The sequence below is a fragment of the Hyaena hyaena genome, unplaced genomic scaffold (assembly GCF_003009895.1).
Source record: "Hyaena hyaena isolate Hyena2069 unplaced genomic scaffold, ASM300989v1 scaffold_1590, whole genome shotgun sequence".
NCBI lineage: Eukaryota > Metazoa > Chordata > Mammalia > Carnivora > Hyaenidae > Hyaena > Hyaena hyaena.
The window spans coordinates 235,001-255,025 of NW_024082217.1; the positions used below are offsets into that span (position 1 = coordinate 235,001).

Here is a 20,025-nt window from a genome sequence, read left to right on the forward strand (position 1 = left end):
CCAACTGCCTGAGGCAGGGGCACTGTTTACTCTCTGTCAGAAGTGAGGAACCTGGACTTGGTCCCTGAGAATGAAGAAATCATCAAGGCTCGGGGTGATGCCTGAGCAATGGGGTTCAATTTAGAGGAAACAAGACATACGCCTTCTCCCTAGGTAAGACAGTTAGAGTCTCTGAGGGGCCTTGTGCCCAAATCCAGTAGGAAGACTCAGCTTTCTTAAACATACACATTCCAAAGTTCTGAAGCGAGTGAGCAGATTTCATCCTCAGTAGATCCAGGGTCATGCTCATGAGTTCAGGCCTTTGGAAGAGACGCCCTGTACCTTGGATGAAATTGATCACTTAGGGAAGAAAACTGAAGTAGCCCCTTGAGCAATCTTTGCTGCTTCGACTTGCTCCGTTTAGACTTTCTTTAACTATAACGCTGAACCCTGCTGCTTCCTGCTGCTGGGTTACTGGATTCCAGCGTCTCCCCCGTCTTCTTCTGCTGCTATGACTTACTTCCCCTGATTGCTTAGTTTGGTAATGATCCTGCCTGTTTGCCTTTAAGTTGCATTTTGATCCCTTAGGACAACTCATGCTGACCTGTGGTCTGGCAACCAATGGTCAGCCTTGGCCAATTACATTGTACCTATGTTGATGTACTCAACTCTCTCTATCCCCCGTGGATACTTCACATGTCCCCCAGCTCTCCTGGGACTCCTAGCCAGCCCAAGACTTTCTTTCTCCTAAGGGAAAACATAGGTACACAGAAACTAAATTATTTGTTTAGGGAAATAGAGAAAGAGCTAGAAATTTAGCTGAGCCAGAATTAGAACCTTCAGATCACATTGCATCTAAAATATAGTAATCAGTAAGACTTCATGCTTAAATAAAATGTTGTTTTAATAAAATACTGCACATATATAGTTTTCTTTTCAAAGATGTGATGACCAGGATGGTTGGTGTGAATGGTAATAGATGGCAAACTGTATAATTAGTAGCAAAAACAAGGACTCTCAAATAAATAGACTTTAACGTTTTTTAAGGCATATTCTGCAAATCAACTGAGACTGAAGAAAAGGCAAGGAAGAGTTGGCTTTTCCTCAAAGAATGTGCTCTTGGTTGGCGTGGGATAGAGAAAGGAGTCATATTTACCCTCTAGGAATCAAAAGTAACATTGGAGTGACCTTCTGGAGAGAGGAATCCTTATCTCTCCCTGCCCTCTCCTCACCTTTTTGCCCAAGATCTTGGAACTTCACTAAACCATACAAAGCACTACCCAGAGTTGCCTTTAGGCATCTGAGAATCCGGCAGGATGTGGGGTTAGTGGAAAGTTCTAGGGAAAGCAGAGCTGGGCTAACAAGGAGAAAGATCTAGTGTGATAGAGGAGAAGCTGACTATACCTGAATGTGCTGACCTAGTACAAATCTAGGTCACTGTGGTCATTCAGAAAGCCTCGTCAATACAATGACCATAGGTATATAATGGAAAAATGCAAGAAGCAGAATTTCCTCACTAACTACCTATAATTAGACTTTAAGTTGGTCCCCCAATATTGAGTCCCTTACCTAAAGATTCAAATATGAACAAAGCCATTTAGATATTGTTTAACATCAGCTGCATGATATGCAAGATCCTAAAAAGCCTTCCTTAATCATCCTTCTTTCCCTATCTAATTCACTGCTCCTTTCCCTTGTCTGGGTAAGGATGGGGACCGGAACAAAAATTTCAGTTGGGGTCCCCCACCCGGGATTATGAGCTGGCCCTTCCTGGAAGTCTTGCTTTTGTACATCTAAAAGAAGAACAAGCAAGTCTTCAGGGAAAAATCCAAAACGACCCAACTTTTAACAGACAAGGCTTTCTCAGCTGATTAGCACCTCTGGCCTCAAAACGGGCTGGCAGAAGATCTTAGCCATCCTCAATGGTTGGCACAGTCATTGACTTTGAATACCGAAGACTCCACATCCTTTACAAAGACTTCTTGTCCGGCTGGCCCAGGACCCGGGCAAGGCAGTAAGGGATGAGGCTGACAGAGGCCAGGGGCACCGCGGCACTCTTGCAGAAGGACAGGATGTAGAAGATCAGCTCAATCTGGGATGGGGGTTTCAAAGAGTCAAAGAGGTGCAGGAGGATGAGAGAGACCACGATACAGCTGAGGCGGAACGGGAGCCACTTGCTAAGCACACCCTTGCAGCTCTCCCGGTACATGCTGGAGTTGAGAGCCAACCCCAAGCCAAAGAGGGTCCCCACATTCTTAAGGAGGCTGGCAAAGGGCGTGGTGTCAATGTGGACCCATTCTGGCCGCTCACACCATCTCTTGGCTTTTTCTAGTGTCCACAGGAGGTCTACACCCAACCCCTTTAGCAGCAGGTAAAATCCAATGGCAAAGCTGAGCAGGAAGAAGGTAATGAGAAAATATTTCTTGAGGCTGGCATTGTAGATGCTCTGGATGTGGCGGAAGGTTTCGGCTACAACAATGCCTGAGTGGAAGAAAGAATGACAGTGAGAAATAGGGGAAGACTCTGAACCTTCAGCTGTGCATGGGTTTGGAGCAATGGGTGACATATCATCCATCCTGCCATTGTGGCATTAAATCACAGATGCTAGAAAAGAGGGCAGCCTGGTTTATTCCCATATGTAACTCCAGTCTGTCCTCAGCCATAGACTCTTTCAAATGGAAAAGCCATGTCACGTACATTCTCCTACTTCATGCATGTTTCCTGTTGGGAGTCCTCATATTTCTACTTGAATACCCACAAGTATGGAAAGCTCACTCCCGTTTGGGCAGCCCATTTCATCTTTGAATAGATTAGATTTTTAAAAAATGTTTATTTATTTTTAAAGAGAGAGAAAGAGAGAACATGAGTGAAGGAGGGGCAGAGAGAGAGGAGGGAGAGAATCCCAAGCAGGCTCTGCACTGACAGTGCAGAGTCTGACTTGGGGCTTGATGCCAGGGACCGTGAGATCATGACCTGAGCCGAAATCAAAAGCCAGAGTTCAGCCAACTGAGCCACCCAGGTGTCCTTGAATGGATTTGATTATTTTAAAAGTTTTTCCTTATGCTAAGCTGAAATGTGGCCCCCTCTAATGCCATCTGTTGGTCTCAGTTCTTTCCATAGGAGTTAAATTGTAAATCTAGAGCCTTGTTAACACATTTGAAGACAGCTCTTCTCCTCTCTAACCTAAACATGCTTAGGTCTTTCATATAACATGGCTTCTAGGCTCTTCCTCAAACATGGCACCCAGTACTAAACGCTACATTACTATTATGGCTGTCATGAAATTGTTAGCTCCCTTGTACTCAACACTCTTCTTGTAATGTTACTGTATTCTGCTCTTACCCATCTGCAGAGGGAAATTTTTACAATTTCCCTAAGGTCTTATATTCCAGTATCTCCCACAAAGTAAAGAAATGATTTCTTACATTTTACCTCAGTCTTTTTTGCCCCTTATTAACGGGATCTAAGAAGACAGAAGTATAGTTGACCCTCGGGCTTGACTTAGAGGGGTCTCCTTATATGCAGGTTTAAAAAAATAAATACAGTACAGTAATGTAAATGTATTTTCTCTTCCTGCTGATTTTCTTAGTAACATTTTCTTTTCTCTAACTTACTTTATTGTAAGAATGCTGGATATCACACATATAACATACAAAATATGTCCTAATCGACCGTTTATGTTATCAGTAAGGCTTTCAGTCAACAGTAGGCTATCAGTAGTTAAATTTGGGGGAGTCAAAGTTATATGTGGATTTTCAGAGTGTGTGTACGTGTGTGTGTGGGGTGGGTGTCAATGCCCCTAATGCCTGCATCATTCAAGTATCAACTGTATTAAAAACTCTGAATCTATTTAAAAAAAAAAAAAGCCTGTGAGTTTGCAAATTAATTTACCCAAATAAAGAGCTTTGCTAGGACACTGCTAATTTACTAGATTCCTTTAAAACTAAACTGGGAGCCATTTCCATTCGAAGGCCAGTAAGACATAAAGAATATAAAAAGTAAGGAAATTTAGGGGCACCTGGGTGGCTCAGTTGGTTAAGTGTCCGATTTCAGCTCAGGTCATGATCTCATAGTTTGTGTGTTCAAGTCCCATGTCGGACTCTGTGCTGACAGCTCAGAGCCTGGATCCTGCTTTGGATTCTGTGTCTCCCTCTCTCTCTGCCCATCCCTGCTCCCTCTGTCTCTCTCTCTCTCTCAAAAATAAATAAACATTAACAAATTTTGTTTTAAAGTAAGGAAATTTCAAATTAATCCAATTGGGTAAGTTGACTTGACGTATTGCAACTTTTCTGCAGCATATTTAATTGTGTAGATCTGGGCACTCCTACGGAAATGAATAGTTTCAAGTTGCCCACCCTTGACTTTCAACCCACTGAAATACTAACAGCATTGCTTATGCCCAGAACATGGCTGGAATGCTGGGATTTTGTCCTGGTTTGGGAGACATGGGACAGGAGGGGGAGGAAGGGAAACAGCCAGAGCTGCTGATACCTGATAGGACTCCAGCGACAACCTGATGGGGAAAATGAGCAGCAAGGTAGATTCGGGACAAACAGACGTTCAGCTGCACTGCCCAGAATACCAACCACAAAATGACGTTCAGGCACCTGCAACGGAAGAGGCAATCTTAACACAACCCAGATACAGATCCTTCAGCAAAAAGAACAGCTCTGGCAGGAACACTTAGAGCCTGGCAAACTTAGGTACAGTCAGTGGAATTTTTATAAACTGAAGCCTGTACTCAAAAGCTCAGAGATGCTGGTGTCACATAGTGAACCCTTATGTATATGAATGTTCACTATTTTATGTTTGATAATTAAGCATTTGCACAGTGCCTGCATTCTCAGAATTCACTGTAATAGGAATGCCTTATGTTTCTCTTTCTATTTTAACCTGGACAAGGCGACTCTTTGGTTGGTACAGAACTGGGTTTTTATATTAAATCTGCCACTACTACACTACCTGACCTTGAGAAGCTCCTTTACCATGTTAGGCCTTGTTTCCTTATCTGTAAAATTAGGCATTGCTCTCATAGGTCTCTTCCAACCCTGACATTCTGTGACTCTAATGTTTGCCTCGGCAGAAATGCCACAACTCTGTTCAGTGCCAACCCAAGATGGGGTGGGCTAGGTGTGGGGATCATGCGGAAGAGCAAGTGGTGTGTCATTTACAAAGAGAGTCACTTCCTGCCCTCCACCACCCACACCCCAGTGCTGGGTTCTTACCGAAATCTGTAGGTTGGCTTTTTCTTTCCCCGAAACATAGAGAGGGTGGATGTGACCATCACATAGTATACACCTGCTGTACCCATGGCATGACCAGAGGGACTTCCTAAAGGGGAGGGAAGAGATGAACAGAAGAACTAAAGGTGAACAGTCTCCATCTGCGAGACTGCTAAGGCACGTCTCTATCCATCCACCCAAACTTCTCCTCCTTCTTCTTCTCTTTCTCCTTCTTCTTCGCTTCTCCTTCCTCCTCCTCCTATTCTTCTTCCTTCTCTTCTTCATTATCATCTTCTAATGTCCTGTATATTTTACTTATGTACTATGATTTTGTATACTGTACTTACATGCATACACACACAACGCATCATTCAAATTTTAGCTACACAAAGGGCAGGAATCTTTGTTTTATTCCCTGGGGTAACCCAACTTCCTGGAATAGTGTCTGGCATAGAGTAGGTGCTCAATAGATAATATCTGAATGAATAAATATGCTCTGAAGTGAACAAAGGGTTTATGAGAACAAATAACTAAGGTCCACGCCCTAGTTTGGGAGTCAGGGATAGGGACCCTGAGGAAGGGATGCTAGCACCAAGACTTAAGGGTGAGCAAAGGAATTGGATATTCCATTACCTACTGAAAAAGGAAATCTATCATTTGATTTCACAGTAGCTGGCTGGTTGTGACTAGTAAAGTACAAGCACAGTGTAGGATTAGAGAGTCAGCTCAGGAAGATAGATCTACTTGACCAGACTTTGGAGAAGGATAGCCAGGGGCACAGGCTTCTACTGCTTTTCCTTCCCTGGACAAAGGACCATAATGCAGTTACCTTCATGAATTCTTTGCCCTTGAGAGTGCCCTTACCTCTCTGGACTAACAGTTTATGTTCTGGAAATATTAGGTGATTAAAAAAATTTTTTTAACATTTATTTATGTTGGGGAGACAGAGAGAGACAGAGCATGAGCAGGGGAGGGGCAGAGAGAGAAAGACACAGAATCTGAAGCAGGCTCCAGGCTCTGAGTTGTCAGCACAGGGCTTGATGCAGGGCTCAAACCCACAAACCATGAGATCATGACCGGAGCCAAAGCCAGCTGCTTAATCGACTGAGCCACCCAGGCACCCCTCTTAGATGATTTCTAATGTAGCAGTAATATGGTATTCAGAAGGCCTTCTTGAATTGAATAAAAATGGAGATGTACCCAATTGAAGACCATGACTAAAGCTTGAAGGCTCTCCTCAGGTCCCCTCAAAGACAACTTCATCTACAATGAATACTGACGGGTATCCACTGTAAGCAAGATGCACCCAGTTTCCATCTCTACAGGGGCTGGGACTCTCACCTGGTCCAGTCTCACAAGTGACTGGGAACTGCTTTATCAGTGGCACGGAGCTGTTGCTGTAGTAGTCGGTGTCCATGACCCACCAGTAAGGACGCTGTCCAAAGAGAATCCTATAAAAAAGCAGACCCGGCATCTGGACTGACCGAAAGAACCCTTTTTTGCTCAAAGCCCACACCTTTGAGAAGAGAGAGTAGTTTGAGGAGAAGATTCATGTGATCCTAAACTGAAAACTGTTAGCTTTAGTTGCCTCCAAGAAGGAGAACTGGGTGGCTGGAGAGCGGTAGTGGAGAGAGGCTTTTTCTGATACATTCTTTATGTAACTTTTGAATTTTGAATATTTGAATGTATTATGTGTTCAAACAGAAATAAATAAATCCAAGATCCTAAAAATCCATAGTAATGGATTGTAATGAATAGTAAAGACTTTTTTTAAAAACCCTACTAAGAATCTGTCTGGAAAGATGCATACAGAATTAGTTTGCAACTTGGACTTGCACATCTTTCTAGGGCCCTGTTCTCTTTCATCAGGCCTCCAGGAGTCTTGGGTTTCCTCTGACATCAGAGAATGTGCTCTAGCATTCTAGGGACAAGCACCTTCAGGAGACTTGACCTCCTTGTCATAAGAATTTTCTCTGTAAGGACATATATAGCTACAAATGCTTGCCTTGCATCCTCTCTGCTTTGGAACAAGGCATTTCAGACAAACCACTGCCCCTTTAAAACTACTAGATACGTTTTTCATTGTGGAAACAGGTGTCAAAGGTCAGCCACTCCAGAGGTAGGATAGTGATTTTTCACTGAAATCAGAGATGGCCACTAACTCTGATGTCAGAGAAAAATCTATGGTTTTCAGCTGAGATTAGATATTTGAAATAACTCTTTGGCTGTTCACTTTGTAGGGTCATGCTGTTGAATAAGGGGACATTACAAACAAAACTTAGTTTTTTCAACAGAAGTTTCAGAACCGCATCAATATGCCTTGGGCCTCTGAGCTCTGTGATGATTTTTTCCCCCTACTCCTAAAGAACTTTTATTGTTTATGACCGAAGAACATTAGAGCTAAAAGGGTCTCGGAATCACCTGACAGTAGACATAGAGTTTTAAGGGTGTTAAAAGTCTTAGCTGGCCCAATCTCTTTATTTTCTAGATGAGGAAATAGAGGCCAAGCCAGTAATGTTCTAGAGTCAGCTGGTACCGACTAACAATTAAGAAATATTTAGGATTTTTGCAAGTTTGACTCATCAGTAGATTGAAAATGGCCCCAATGGGAATAGATATACACAGTAGAAATTGACAAATGCTAAAATTAGGGCTTCCTCCTGCTCCCCAAGAGAGAGTCAATTCATCAGCCCTGAATATAACATAGTTCTTAAGAGCCTGGCCTCTGAAACCAGCCTGCCTGGGCTTAAATGCTGCCTCTACCATTGACTATGTTGATCTAGTTGTGGTCACTTAACTCAGTGTCCCTGTCTCTTCTTCTGTAATATAGTAGTAACCATACCATAGGAAAGCACTTGGCATATGACCTAGTACCTACTAAATGTTCAATAAAAGTTAATTAGAATTATTATTAAGGTCCCAGAGATAACCCAAGTTTACAGATTATAAAACAGAAACTCAGAGAGTTGCTTTGACTTGCCCAGGACATAGAGCTGGTAGGTGGCCGAACAAGGGTTGGAGCCCAGTTCTCTGGGTTACTTCTCATTTCTCCATGCAATAGGTTTTTAAATTATCTACATGCTTCCTGTTTTCATACATCATCTTTCTTCTTTCCTACATCAATATTTACATTATCTATTCTGCCTCAAAGTAATAAACTGTACTTCCTTGCTTATAGGCTAGAATTTCAGACTTTTCACTAAGTCCAGCTGGCCTTCCATCCACATGATGGATACAGGCCTTGCCTGTATCTTCAATTCATGGACAGGGTTTTCTCTGTCTTCCCTCTTTATGTAGATGATCCAAAGTCAGGAGGAGAGTAACCTGTAGTTCCCCGAATAGCATGGAGAAGGCAACTTCCGACGGACAGACATTTCCAGAGAGAATGCCTGCCTCTTCCCTTGCCGATCTCCTCTGTCTGGCTCTTACTCACCACTTAAAGACGAGGTTGAGCCAGTCTCCAATCACAGCTACCCAGAGGAGTTTAATGCCCACAGCTTCACGAAGATGGAACCAGATGGGGAAGAGGACATAGAAGGCATTCCTGAGGTCTGCGATCACGGACACCAAGATGAACCAATCCTGGGAGTCCTGGTAATTCACCTGGAGGTAGTGCGTTGACTGGATGCCAAAATCATGAAGGACATTCATTCCTTTCTCCATCCTTACTCCCTGGCCCCTCAGGCAGCCTTCAGTGGAGCCCTTGCAGTTATTACAGTCTAGGTGGTGATTGCTCTGCTATCAGCCTGCGCCTTGCCCCTGTTTTTATACACCCTGTATCCAGTCTGCAGGTCAACCCAGCTGTGCTCTTTGGACTCAAAAACCACTTTTGTCTAAAATCTATTGATCAAAGGTGCATCACCAGTAGGTTGATGCAAACATGTTCGGGGTGATTTACGTAAAATAGAAAAACAGGCACACAAAAACAGCTTGATCTGCCATGTACTCAGCAGGGCCAATGATTAACTTTGGCATGTTGCTTGATAGTGCAAGGGCTGCCCTCCTGGCTCCGAAACCCAGCCAGAGACACAGGACAGAGTCTAAATCTGCCATGGTTCTTGCAAAGATCCTGATTCCCTGTCTGCAAGTGCACTTATCTGAGGACAGAGAAAAGTCTTGGCACTCTAGCGGTCATGTTTTAAGAGTATTACTTTTAAAATACAGTAAGTTCTATTGTACTGGAAGCCATCACCTTGCTGGGCCTTTCTTAACGGCACAGAGTCTATGAAGTGCCTCTGGTTTGGGAGATCAAACCCTCTTCCCAGTATTGGCTCTGGATCTCTTAAGGCTGGAAAAGAATCATCTTTGAATGGACTGATTAATTCATTCAATGTCCAAGTCAGGACCTTTGGGGTTTTAACACAGAAATTTAAGCAGTACAATGAATGTGTGTTCCTGCAAAAACAGAGTGATGAATATATGGTTCTAAATAAAAACACCAGCAAATTGGTGACTGGGGATAGGGAAAGGGCTTTCTTATTTTTTTAAAAATATATTTGAATGTAGCTGACACACCATGTTACATTAGTTTCAGGTGTACGACGTAGTGATTCAACATCTCTATACATTATGCGATGCTCACCCCAAGTGTAACTGTCATCTGTCTCCATCCAAGGCTATTACAGTGTCATTGACTGTTCTTTATGCTGCCCCTTTCGTCCCTATAACTTACTCATTCCATAACTGGAAGCCTGTGTCTTCTATTCCCCTTCACTCAATTTACCCACGTCCCCCCTACCATCCCCTCTGGCAACCATCAATTTGTTCTCTGTATTTTTAGGTCTGATTCTGCTTTTCCTGTCTGTTTATTCCTTTGTTTTGTTTTATAGATTCCACCATATATGAGTGAAATATATGAATGAAATCATATTGTATTTGTCTTTCTCAGTCTGACTTATTTCACTGAGCCTCATATCCTGTAAGTCATCTGCGTTGTCACCAGTGACAAGATCTCATCCTTTATTATGGCTGAGTAGTGTGTGTGTGTGTGTGTGTGTGTGTCTTCTTTATCCATTTATCTATCGATAAATGGTTTGTTTCCATATTTAGGCTATTGCAAATAATGCTGCAATAAATATAAGGATGTATATGTCTCTTTTGAACTAGTGTTTTTGTTTTCTTTGGGTAGATTGCCCAGTAGTAGAATTATTAGAATTATCAGTTCGTATGGTATTTCTATTTTTAATTTTTTGAAGAAACTCCACACTATTTTCCACAGTGGCTGCACTAATTTATTCTCATTGACAGTGCATGAGAATTCCTTTCTCAATACATCTTTGCCAACACTTGTTATTTCTTTTTTTATTTTAGCCATTCTGACAGGTGTGAAGTGATATATTTTTAATTAATTAATTAATTATTATATTTAAAATTTAAATCCTAGTCAGTTAGCATATAGTGCAATAATGACTTCAGGAGTAGAATCCAGTGATTCATCCCCTATGTATAACACCCAGTGCTCATCCCAACAAGTGTCCTCCTTAATGCCTCTTGCCTATTTAGCCCATTCCTCCACCCACAACCCCTCCAGCAACCCTCAGCGTGTTCTTTATATTTAAGAGTCCCTTATGTTTTGTTCCCCTCCCTGTTTTTATATTATTTTTGCATCCTTTCCCTTCTGTTCACTTGTTTTGTATCTTAAATTCCACATATGAGTGAAGTCATATGATATTTGTCTTTTTCTGACTAATTTCACCTAGCATAATACCCTCTAGTTCCATCCACATTGTTGCAAATGGCAAGATTTCATTCTTTTTAGTTGCCAAGTAATATACCACTGTATATATATATATACACGTACTACATCTTCTTTATCCATTCATCTGTCAATGGACATTTGGACTCTTTCCATACTTTGACTATTGTTGATAGCGCTGTTATAAACATTGGGGTGCATGTGCCCCTTTGAAACAGCACACCCATATGTTTTGGATAAATACCTAGTAGTGCAATTGCTGGATCGTAGAGTAGTTCTATTTTTAATTTTTTGAGGAACCTTTATACTGTTTTCCGGAGTGGCAGCACCAGTTTGCATTTCTACCACCAATGCAAAAGGGTTCCTCTTTCCCTGCATCCTTGCCAGCATCTGTCATGGTCTGAACTGTTAATTTTAGCCATTCTGACAGGTGTGAAGGGGTATCTCATTGCGGTTTTGGTTTGTATTTCTCTGATGATGAGTGATGTTGAGCTTTTTTTTTTTTTTCATGTGTCTGTTAGCCATCTGGGTGTCTTATTTAGAAAAGTGTCTATTCATGTTTTTCACCCATTTCTTCACTGGATTATTTTGTTTTTTGGGTGTTGAGTTGGTAAGGTCTTTATAGATTTTGGATACTACCCTTTATCTGATATGTCATTTTCAAATATCTCTCCCATTCTGTCGGTTGCCTTTTAGTTTTGCTGATAGCTTCCTTCGCCATGCAGAAGGTTTTTATCTTGATGAGGTCCCAATAGTTCATTTTTCTTTTGTTTCCCTTGCCTCTGGAGACATGTTTAGTAAGAAGTTGCTGCAGGCGAGGTCAAAGAGGTTTTTGCCTGCTTTCTCCTCTAGGACTTTGATGGTTTCCTGTCTAACATTTAGCTCTTTCATCCATTTTGAGTTTATTTTTGTGTGTTTATTCTTCTGCATGTCACTGTCCAGTTTTCCCAATGGTATTTGATGAAAAGACTGTCTTTATTCCACTGGATATTCTTTCCTGCTTTGTCAAAGATTAGTTGGCCATACTGATATATTTTTTAAAGTATTTACTTATTAAGTAATCTCTACACCCAATGGGGGGTTGAACTCACAACCCTAAGATCAAGAGTTGCCTGCTCCTCTGGCTGAGTCAGTCAGGCACTGCTGTAAGGTGATATTTTATTGTGGTTTTAATTTGCATCTTCCTGAAGGGCTTCTGTATTTTGAACTTTTCTTCATTTGTACTTGGAGATTATAAATATATATAATATTTTATATATTTAATTTATATTTATATATGTATAAAATAGTCACCAGGAAGTCAATATAATTTTGTTATAGCTCTAGATATAGACAAAGAATAAATAAAAGAAACAAGTACCAGGGCACCTGGGTAGCTCAGTCGGTTAAGCATCCGACTTTGGCTCAGGTCATGATCTCACGGTTCGTGGGTTCGAGCCCTGCGTCGGGCTCTGTGCTGACAGCTAGCTCAGAGCCTGGAGCCTGTTTCAGATCCTGTGTCTCCCTCTGTCTTTGACCCTCCCTTGCTCATGCCGTCTCTCAGATATAAATAAAACATTAAAAAAAATTTTTTTAATAAAAAAAGTAACAAGTACCAATTTATGAGAAACAATGTTACTTGCTCACCTGCACAAGCAGAAATCATTGTGTAGCAATGCACTGACCCAAACCTCACACACTTAGGTCACCTAGAACTCTGAACGGAGCAGGGGGCTGAATCAGGTGACGGATTGACATTTTCAAAGATTAGAGCTATTGGGAATAAAGCTTTTCACAACCTGCTCGGATTTTCCTTCAGCAAGTCCATATTGCCTTGTAAGGAGTAGGTCGGGGACAAGAAAAAGAAACCCAGAGCCAATAAGTCTGTAGCAAAGGTTGACAACATTCCATGCTGGAAATGATTAAAACATCATTCAGGAGGTATGATCTGGAATTGTGTCCCCACCTCCCCTGGGCTCCCACCCAGCTCAAGCCAACTCCAACTGCCCTTGACCACGTTGTCTTTGCTGGTCCAAGCAACCCTACTCTGCCACCTCCAGCCTAGAGAACAGGTAATGGTGGTGGTGGCGATTGTGGGAGCACTGCAGACGGGCATGTACTTGAAGGTATTGTGGAGGAGGGCATTCTGCATTGTCGGGACCTAGAGGCCACAGGTAGTAGGCCCCATCAGAAGAGATGGCCCTTTCTTTCTACTGAGATAAGCCTTCCTCAGAAGTATTGAGTAACTATTGTAGTGATCCCTGGAGTTTTTATGGTCTGAGGTGATTCAAGGGTGAATAGGGCAGTTCCTCTGACCAACTATTCAAAGGCCAATGTCTGGGTCTACATGGGGCTGCTAGGAGTCAGAGACTCTGAGTCAGGTGGAGTTCCATCATGTGCTCAGCAGATGGGGAGCCAGTGGAGAGCCCTACCTTCTGGAAGAACCACAAAGAGAATGCTCGTGCTGAAAAAGAGTTGAGATGGAGCTGATACCCCATTCTGGGCACATGGGGCAGCCTTCTGGCTGCTTGCCAGGGAAGGGGACCCTCTTGGTCAGAACTATTATGTACATCATAAGACCATTTGCTAGTGTTTACCTTTCTACCCTCCAGCTCCTCCTTCTTGCTGCCTCTGGCAAATTTTTATCATGTGCAGAATAAAAATGAGGTCCCAAAGGACCTGAGCCTACTAGAAAGCTGACTGAAGAGAGACATTGCAGAGTCCTCAGATCCTCAAAGGGCTTGTGGGCATTTAAGGTGAATATTGTGGAGAAATCATTTGAGTTGCTAGAGATTTGGATGAGGATCCATTAATTTGAAGACCTGTCTCCCAGGAGCAGAATTCCATCACTTCCCCTGCCCCCTGTCAGCTTCCCCTTCAAAAAGTTCCCCAGTTTAACTAAACAAACATTTCCTGAGTAAAGTACCTCGCCTGGCTCTCTGAGGATTCAAGGTTAAATCCCCTGTGTTCTCAGAGACCTTGACAATGTAGTGGCACAGAGAGGCCAGGCATTCAACAGCTGTGTCAACTGAGGGATCCTTAAACCAAAGCTGAGTCCATTTGCACAAATAGAAGTGAGCTCCATATTATTTTGTCCGTAGTAGAAATGACTCAAGACTTACTAAGCCCTCTGGGGAAATGACCAGCTGAGTCTGGGAAGCAATGAAAATGGAAAATTATAGAGGCCCTTTTTTACAGGTACACTAGTCGGGCACTCCTCAGGCGCTTTCTCCACAAACAGAAACTCAGAGGCTTGAAGCTCTTGGTTTGGGAAGAACACGAAGGAAAGGGACCAAAAAGTACAGTCTGGTCTGCTGTTAAATAAGCACAGCTGGTTCCAGTGTCCTGGCACCTTCTTCTCCAAGAACAAGGTTGACTCATTCAGTCAAACAAGTTTATTAAGCCAACAGGAAAGTAAAGAGGAAAAGGAGCCAGAATTCACCACACACCTCATCCAAAAATTGCACTTCTTACCAAAAAGAAATTCTGACTTCACCTCCAGCCAAGCCCTGTACTCTGGCTGGGGCTCTGGACTCTGTTGAGGAAGGAGACGCCATGACCCCACATCACTAGCGAGGGTCTTGTTTGCACGCTGCAGCCAGGATGCAAAACCCAGCTTTGACCTGGGGCTTTGAGCAGGGTGGGCTTCTCTGAAGGGTAACAGCCCAAACTGTACAGGAGATAGCTTTATTTTGTTTTTAATTTCTATATTTTTTTGGGGGGTGTTGTTGCTTTGTTTTGTTTTCTTACCAAGTGATCAGCGGGGGGTAGGTGTTTATGGGCAGAAGACAGCAGACACTGGCTAGCTGGTCTGCTGTCACCTTTTAAGTGAGTGACCCAGTTCATTTTTTTTACAAAAACATGTTGGGAAAAGCAGGTGGAGGGAGAGGTGGGTTAATCATTGTCAGCCAGTGAAAATGGCTGACTTATCTCTGGCTTGGTGAGAAAGTTCAGCTTCAGGACCTTGAACTGTGTATCTATTGACCAGGCTGGGGGAGCGTGGTTCATGTCTCAGGCTGGGCTGGACATTTTGTCCACAGAAGAACACTGGAGGGCATTTGCTTCTTTGTAAACAGTTAAGAACTCCCCTTCACTACTTTTCTTCTGCACCCCAAGGTCTGCCTTCTACCAACATTTGATGAATCATCAGAACCTTGACGGGATGCACGGATGGACAATCCCTTGCCTGCCCCCACCTTCTTTAGCTTTCCTCCCCAAAGGAACCTCTGCTCCCTCCGGAGAATATCCTGTTTCCACGAATGGCCAACCAGCCCCCTCACCGCCAGGTGGGAGACAATTCTCTCCCGCTCTTCTTCAATCCTTTGGCAGTGCCAGATCACGTGAGCCCTCAGGACACATTCCTGCTGTCAAATGCGATCCTCCCCCACCAGGGGTTAAGCTCGGTTGATGGTGTACTCCAGAGGCAAGGAAAGTAAGCCTCCAATATAGTGGTCAGAACTTTTTGCATAAAACTCATTTTCCCCTCTGTTCTGGTCTCTAACTCAGAGGCAAAGAAGGGTTGTCTGAGGAGAGATGGGAAATGTGACTCAAGCTGAGAATCCAGCCCCAACCTGCGGTCCCTCCTTGCTTCCACTCAATGGATTCTTTGAAAGAATTGAAACCAAGGAAAGAAGGAAGGGAGGGAAACCAAGTCAAGTCGCAGCCAGGGCTCAGCCTGGTGGGAAGTGGAGTGAGGTGAGGGGGTGTGGGGCAGAAGGAGGGTCTTGGTTTTTCTTAGAAGTTTCTCAGAAACACCCTCAGGCCTCCAGCAGGCAACCCAGGAGCTGCCCCTCTCCCCATGGCTATTGCTAAGATTTAAAAGGAAAAAAAAAAAAGATTACAAAGGAAGATTAAAGAGCTGTGTGACCTTGGCTGAGTCACTAGAGTTGTCTCGGTTTTGCTTTTGTCCACAATTAAATAATACTTGGTGACTGTCACCATCTTTTCAGTGTTAACATTCTGAGTCTTCGATGCTCCTTCGAAAGTGCCTCCAGTGAGGCGGTGCCTGACTTTTAATGATCTAACAGAAGTAAATGATTCATTACTGCCAGAAGGAAAAGATAAATGTATTCATATCTTTTTAATTAAAATATTTTCAAAAGTAATGTAGTCACGGGGCGCCTGGCAGGCTTGGTCAGTGGAGCGTGTGACTCTTGATCTCAGAGTAGTGAGTTCAAGCCCCACATTGGGTGTAGTGATTACTTTAAAAAAAAAAAAAAAGTAACATAGTCACATAGGTTTTAAAATACAGAGTTTGAAGGAGTATTCAATGAATGCAGCTCTTCTACTCACCTCTGAGCACCTTCCAGACACCAGGGCTGCCAGCGCCCAGCCAAGACCTGATGGGCACTGGGAGTCCGAGAAACCCCGTTGGATCTCCAGTGGCAGTGAGCTCCCTGCACAGACGCTGGCATCCAGCCCAGAAGTAGGTTGGAAGAGGGGGCCATCCCCTCCCCTTCTTCTCTCTGCCTGCTCTTTCTCCCTGGCTCTGCCCTGTAGTCCTCTAATCAACTCTTTCTTAATGGCTGCAGAATTTTCAACCCAACCAAAACACTATGTTGTACAGTCAGTTATTAGTCCTTCCCTCTTCCGGAGCCTAGCTGGGGGGAGGTAATTAGGAAATCAGTAGTCTTGGACCCTCTTAACCCACACCTTACCCCCTCTGAGAATTCCCAAATGAGGACCACAATGCAGAGAAAGAGGAAGAGGTGAGTTCTGGAATTGTCCTAAAAACAAACAGTGAGGTTTCCCCGCCCCCCAGGCCTAGAGAGGGCCAAGGAACTATTCTGAGCTATGAAAACACAGCAGGGCTCTGCTAGGAAGTAAACAGCTGTCTGTCCCGCCAACGCCTGTCTCCCTGGACACGAGTCCTGACAGAGCGGGATCTCTGGCCAGCAGGCAGGAGACAGGGAGAAAGGCAGGGAGAGTCTTGCGTGCCTCCCTCCTCTAGGATGAAAAGGAAAGACAGTGTTTGTTTTATTTTTAGGATTTTAAAGATTTCCTTCACTTTAGAAAGTTTGAAGTGGAAGGAGAGTGGCACCGGGGTCACGTAAGTCCAGGAGATCTCTCCAACCTTGAATTCCGGAGAGCAGGAAGCCTCTTGCTCACTCCTCAACCCTGTGCAATGTTAGTCTCCTCTGCTCTACTGGGAAGTCACCATGACCGTCTCACTGTCAAATCTGCTGGTTGGCCTTTTCTCATTCTTCTTCTTCCTTGATCTTTTGGTGCACCTGACACTTCTGACAGCCACCTTGAAACATTCACCCACCTTCCTCCTCCCATAGCATGATGTCACTTGGACACTGCCTGGATGTCCCATACATTCCCCAAATCCACGAGTTCCTTCCAGACCTGATTTTCCTCCAGACTTTCTTGCTCTGTATGTATACCTCCTCTTCTTCTGCCATCCTCCTGGCACTGAACCTGCCAAACTTTGAGTCATCCTTTGATCTGCCTCATTGGGTTCTGATGCTGCCTCATTGGGTTCTGACCCTATATTTTCTACTCTTGCTGCTCCTCGTCAATCCCTCTGTCTAGATCTGTTAGCCCCTCCCTTACCTAATGATCTTCTACTCCCTTTTCCACTCTCAGCCCAAGCCGTCTGATACACTACTGGCAAAAGAGCTTTCTTACAATACAATTCTTCTCACTTGCCACCTGAAAAATATCCAGGGCTTCCCATTGCCTCTAGAATGAAGTTCAAATTCAAGCTTACCCACAATCAGACACCAGGTTATCTTTCTAGCCCTATGTCTCCAACCTTTCCTTCACAGACCTCTTGCTCCAGTTATATATCAAATGGTTTGGATTCCCCAGAGGAACCTTAGGTTTTCTAATTTTTCTCTTCCCTCCACCTGGAGTACAATTTTCCCCATCTCCAGATGTCCAGATTCTAACGATGTCCAAGGCCAAGCTAATAAAGCCTTCTCAAGCCAATCATGTGCACCCTTCCTCAGCTATAAAGGATCACACTGATCAGAATGCCCCTAGCACTTAACTGTTCTATCTTGGGGTACTAATCATGTTCAAACCTTGCATTACAGTTGTTTTGCATATGTCTCAACATTTTTCCTGCTATCCTGAGCCCTGAGGGCCAAGAAAGCATCTCTTCCAGCCTTCAGAACTGAGCTCTACTTGTAGATCTGGTACCAGCATGATAGCCTTTATAGACAGCTGTGATGGTTTTTCCTACCACTGACATATGCCTTTCTGCAAAGTCAGTGACTTTGCCTCTCTTCCTAGCAAGATGTGAAGTTTTTATCTCCAACCTTTGAATCTGAGCTTGTGCCTTGACCAATGGGATATTAGCAAATGTGATGCAAGCGGGGGCTTGAAAAGTATTCGCTCACTAGGATTTGTCCTTTTTGGGCTATAGTTGGAACGCTGGACCACAGAGGGGAAAAGTCAAGGCTGGTCTGCTGAGACTCATTGCTGTAACGTGTGACCTGACAGCCAGCCCCAGCCACCAGACATGTGACCGAGGCCATCTTAGGCCATCCAGCATCAGTCCATCTGCCAGATATCTGCAGCCTTCTAAGTGATCCCAGGTGACTCCAGCAAAGGAACTTCCCAACTGAGGGGCACCTGGGTGGCTCAGTCAGTTAAGCGTCCAACTTTGGCTCAGGTCATGATCTCATGGTTTGTGGGTTTGAGCCCCTCATTGGGCTCTGTGCTGACAGCATGGAGCCTGGAGCCTGCTTTGGATTCTATGTCTCCCTCTCTCTCTTTTCCCCTCCCCCGCTCACACTCTGTCTCTCTGTCTCTCTCTTTCAAAAATAAATAAACATTAGGGCACCTAGATGGCTCAGTTGGTTGAGCATCAGACTCCAGCTCCGGTCATGATCTCATGGTCTGTGGGTTCAAGCCCCGCGTTGGGCTCGGTGCTAACAGCTCAGAGCCTGGAGCCTGCTTCTGACTCTGTGTCTCCCTCTCTCTCTGCCCCTCCCTTGCTTGTGCTCTGTCTCTCTCTGCTTCTCAAAAATAAATAAATATTTTTTTATTTAAAAAAAAAACATAAAAAAAAAGAACTTCCCAAATGAGCCCAGTCCTCATGGCTGACCTATGGAAAAATGAGCAAATAAAATGGTTTGTTGTTTTAAGCCATTAAGCTTCAAGGTAGTTTGTTATGCAGTAACAGAAACACCCAGCATGTGCTCATTAATAAACTACTAAATACTAGCTAGTATTCATTGAGCATTTACTGTTACGTCAAGAACTAGTTTTGGGAAATTATGTGGGTTAACTCATTTAATCCTCATAAAAATTCTTTTTTTTTAAATATTTTTTATTTATTTCTAAGAGAGAGAGAGAGAGACAGCGTTAGCAGGGGAGGGTCAGAGAGAGAGGGAGACACAGACTCCGAAATAGGCTCCAGGCTCTGAGCTGGCAGTCAGCACAGAGCCCGACGCGGGGCTCGAACCCACAAACCGCGAGATCATGACTCAAGCGAAAGTCGGACGCTTAACTGACTAAGCCACCCAGGCGCCCCATCCTCATAAAAATTCTGAGTTAGATTTTTTCACTGTCCCCCATCTTACAGGTGAGGAAAGCGAGGTACAGAAAAGTTAATTAAGGTGCCTAAGGTGTCACAATTATCAGAGCCAAACCCCAGCAATCTGGCTCTAGAAGCCACATTATAAACCACTATGCTGCGTTGCAGAATAAGGAAAACATTAACTCATAGAGTTGCTGCCTCAGAAACACCTTTCCCCACATGCAGGCCAAATTCTCTAGCATTTTGGGGTCTGATGCCCAGGCTCTGCCCCTAACCCTCTCACCCCATGCTCCTTTGGGTCTACTACAGGCTCTGGGCCTCTCCTGTCTGTTTCAGGGAAATCTCAGCATGGGGAACTGATTTCCAGACCTGCCAATGTACACCTACTCAGACACGCTTCTGTCCCATCTCCTCTCTTCCTGCGACCTTTGCTGGGTTGCTGATTCCAGCAGTGCAGGTCTCATCTGGAGAGGGAATGGTCAGACTCAGCGTGTCACTGTTGCCCTTTGGCCCGATGTCCCGGCTTAACCTGTACAGCCAGGGTGATTTTTCACTCAGAATCTCTGAGGTTCCTTAGACCTTCCTTTCTGAGGTAGTCAAAGGAAAAAATTGGGGGGCGCCTGGGTGGCTTAGTCGGTTAAGCGTCCGACTTTCGC

At 43.9% G+C, this 20,025-nt stretch overlaps 1 protein-coding gene across 1 annotated transcript; it reads right to left on the reverse strand.

Moving 5' to 3' along the window:
• Positions 1-864: 864 nt before the first annotated feature.
• Positions 865-8,935, reverse strand: G6PC1 (glucose-6-phosphatase catalytic subunit 1). Its single transcript, XM_039224292.1, has 5 exons — positions 8,635-8,935; positions 6,543-6,652; positions 5,205-5,310; positions 4,471-4,586; positions 865-2,460 (listed from the first exon to the last, which is right to left on the reverse strand). The coding sequence occupies exons 1-5, from the start codon at positions 8,862-8,864 to the stop codon at positions 1,949-1,951; spliced, it is 1,074 nt and encodes a 357-aa protein (XP_039080223.1). The 5' UTR covers positions 8,865-8,935; the 3' UTR covers positions 865-1,948.
• Positions 8,936-20,025: the final 11,090 nt, after the last annotated feature.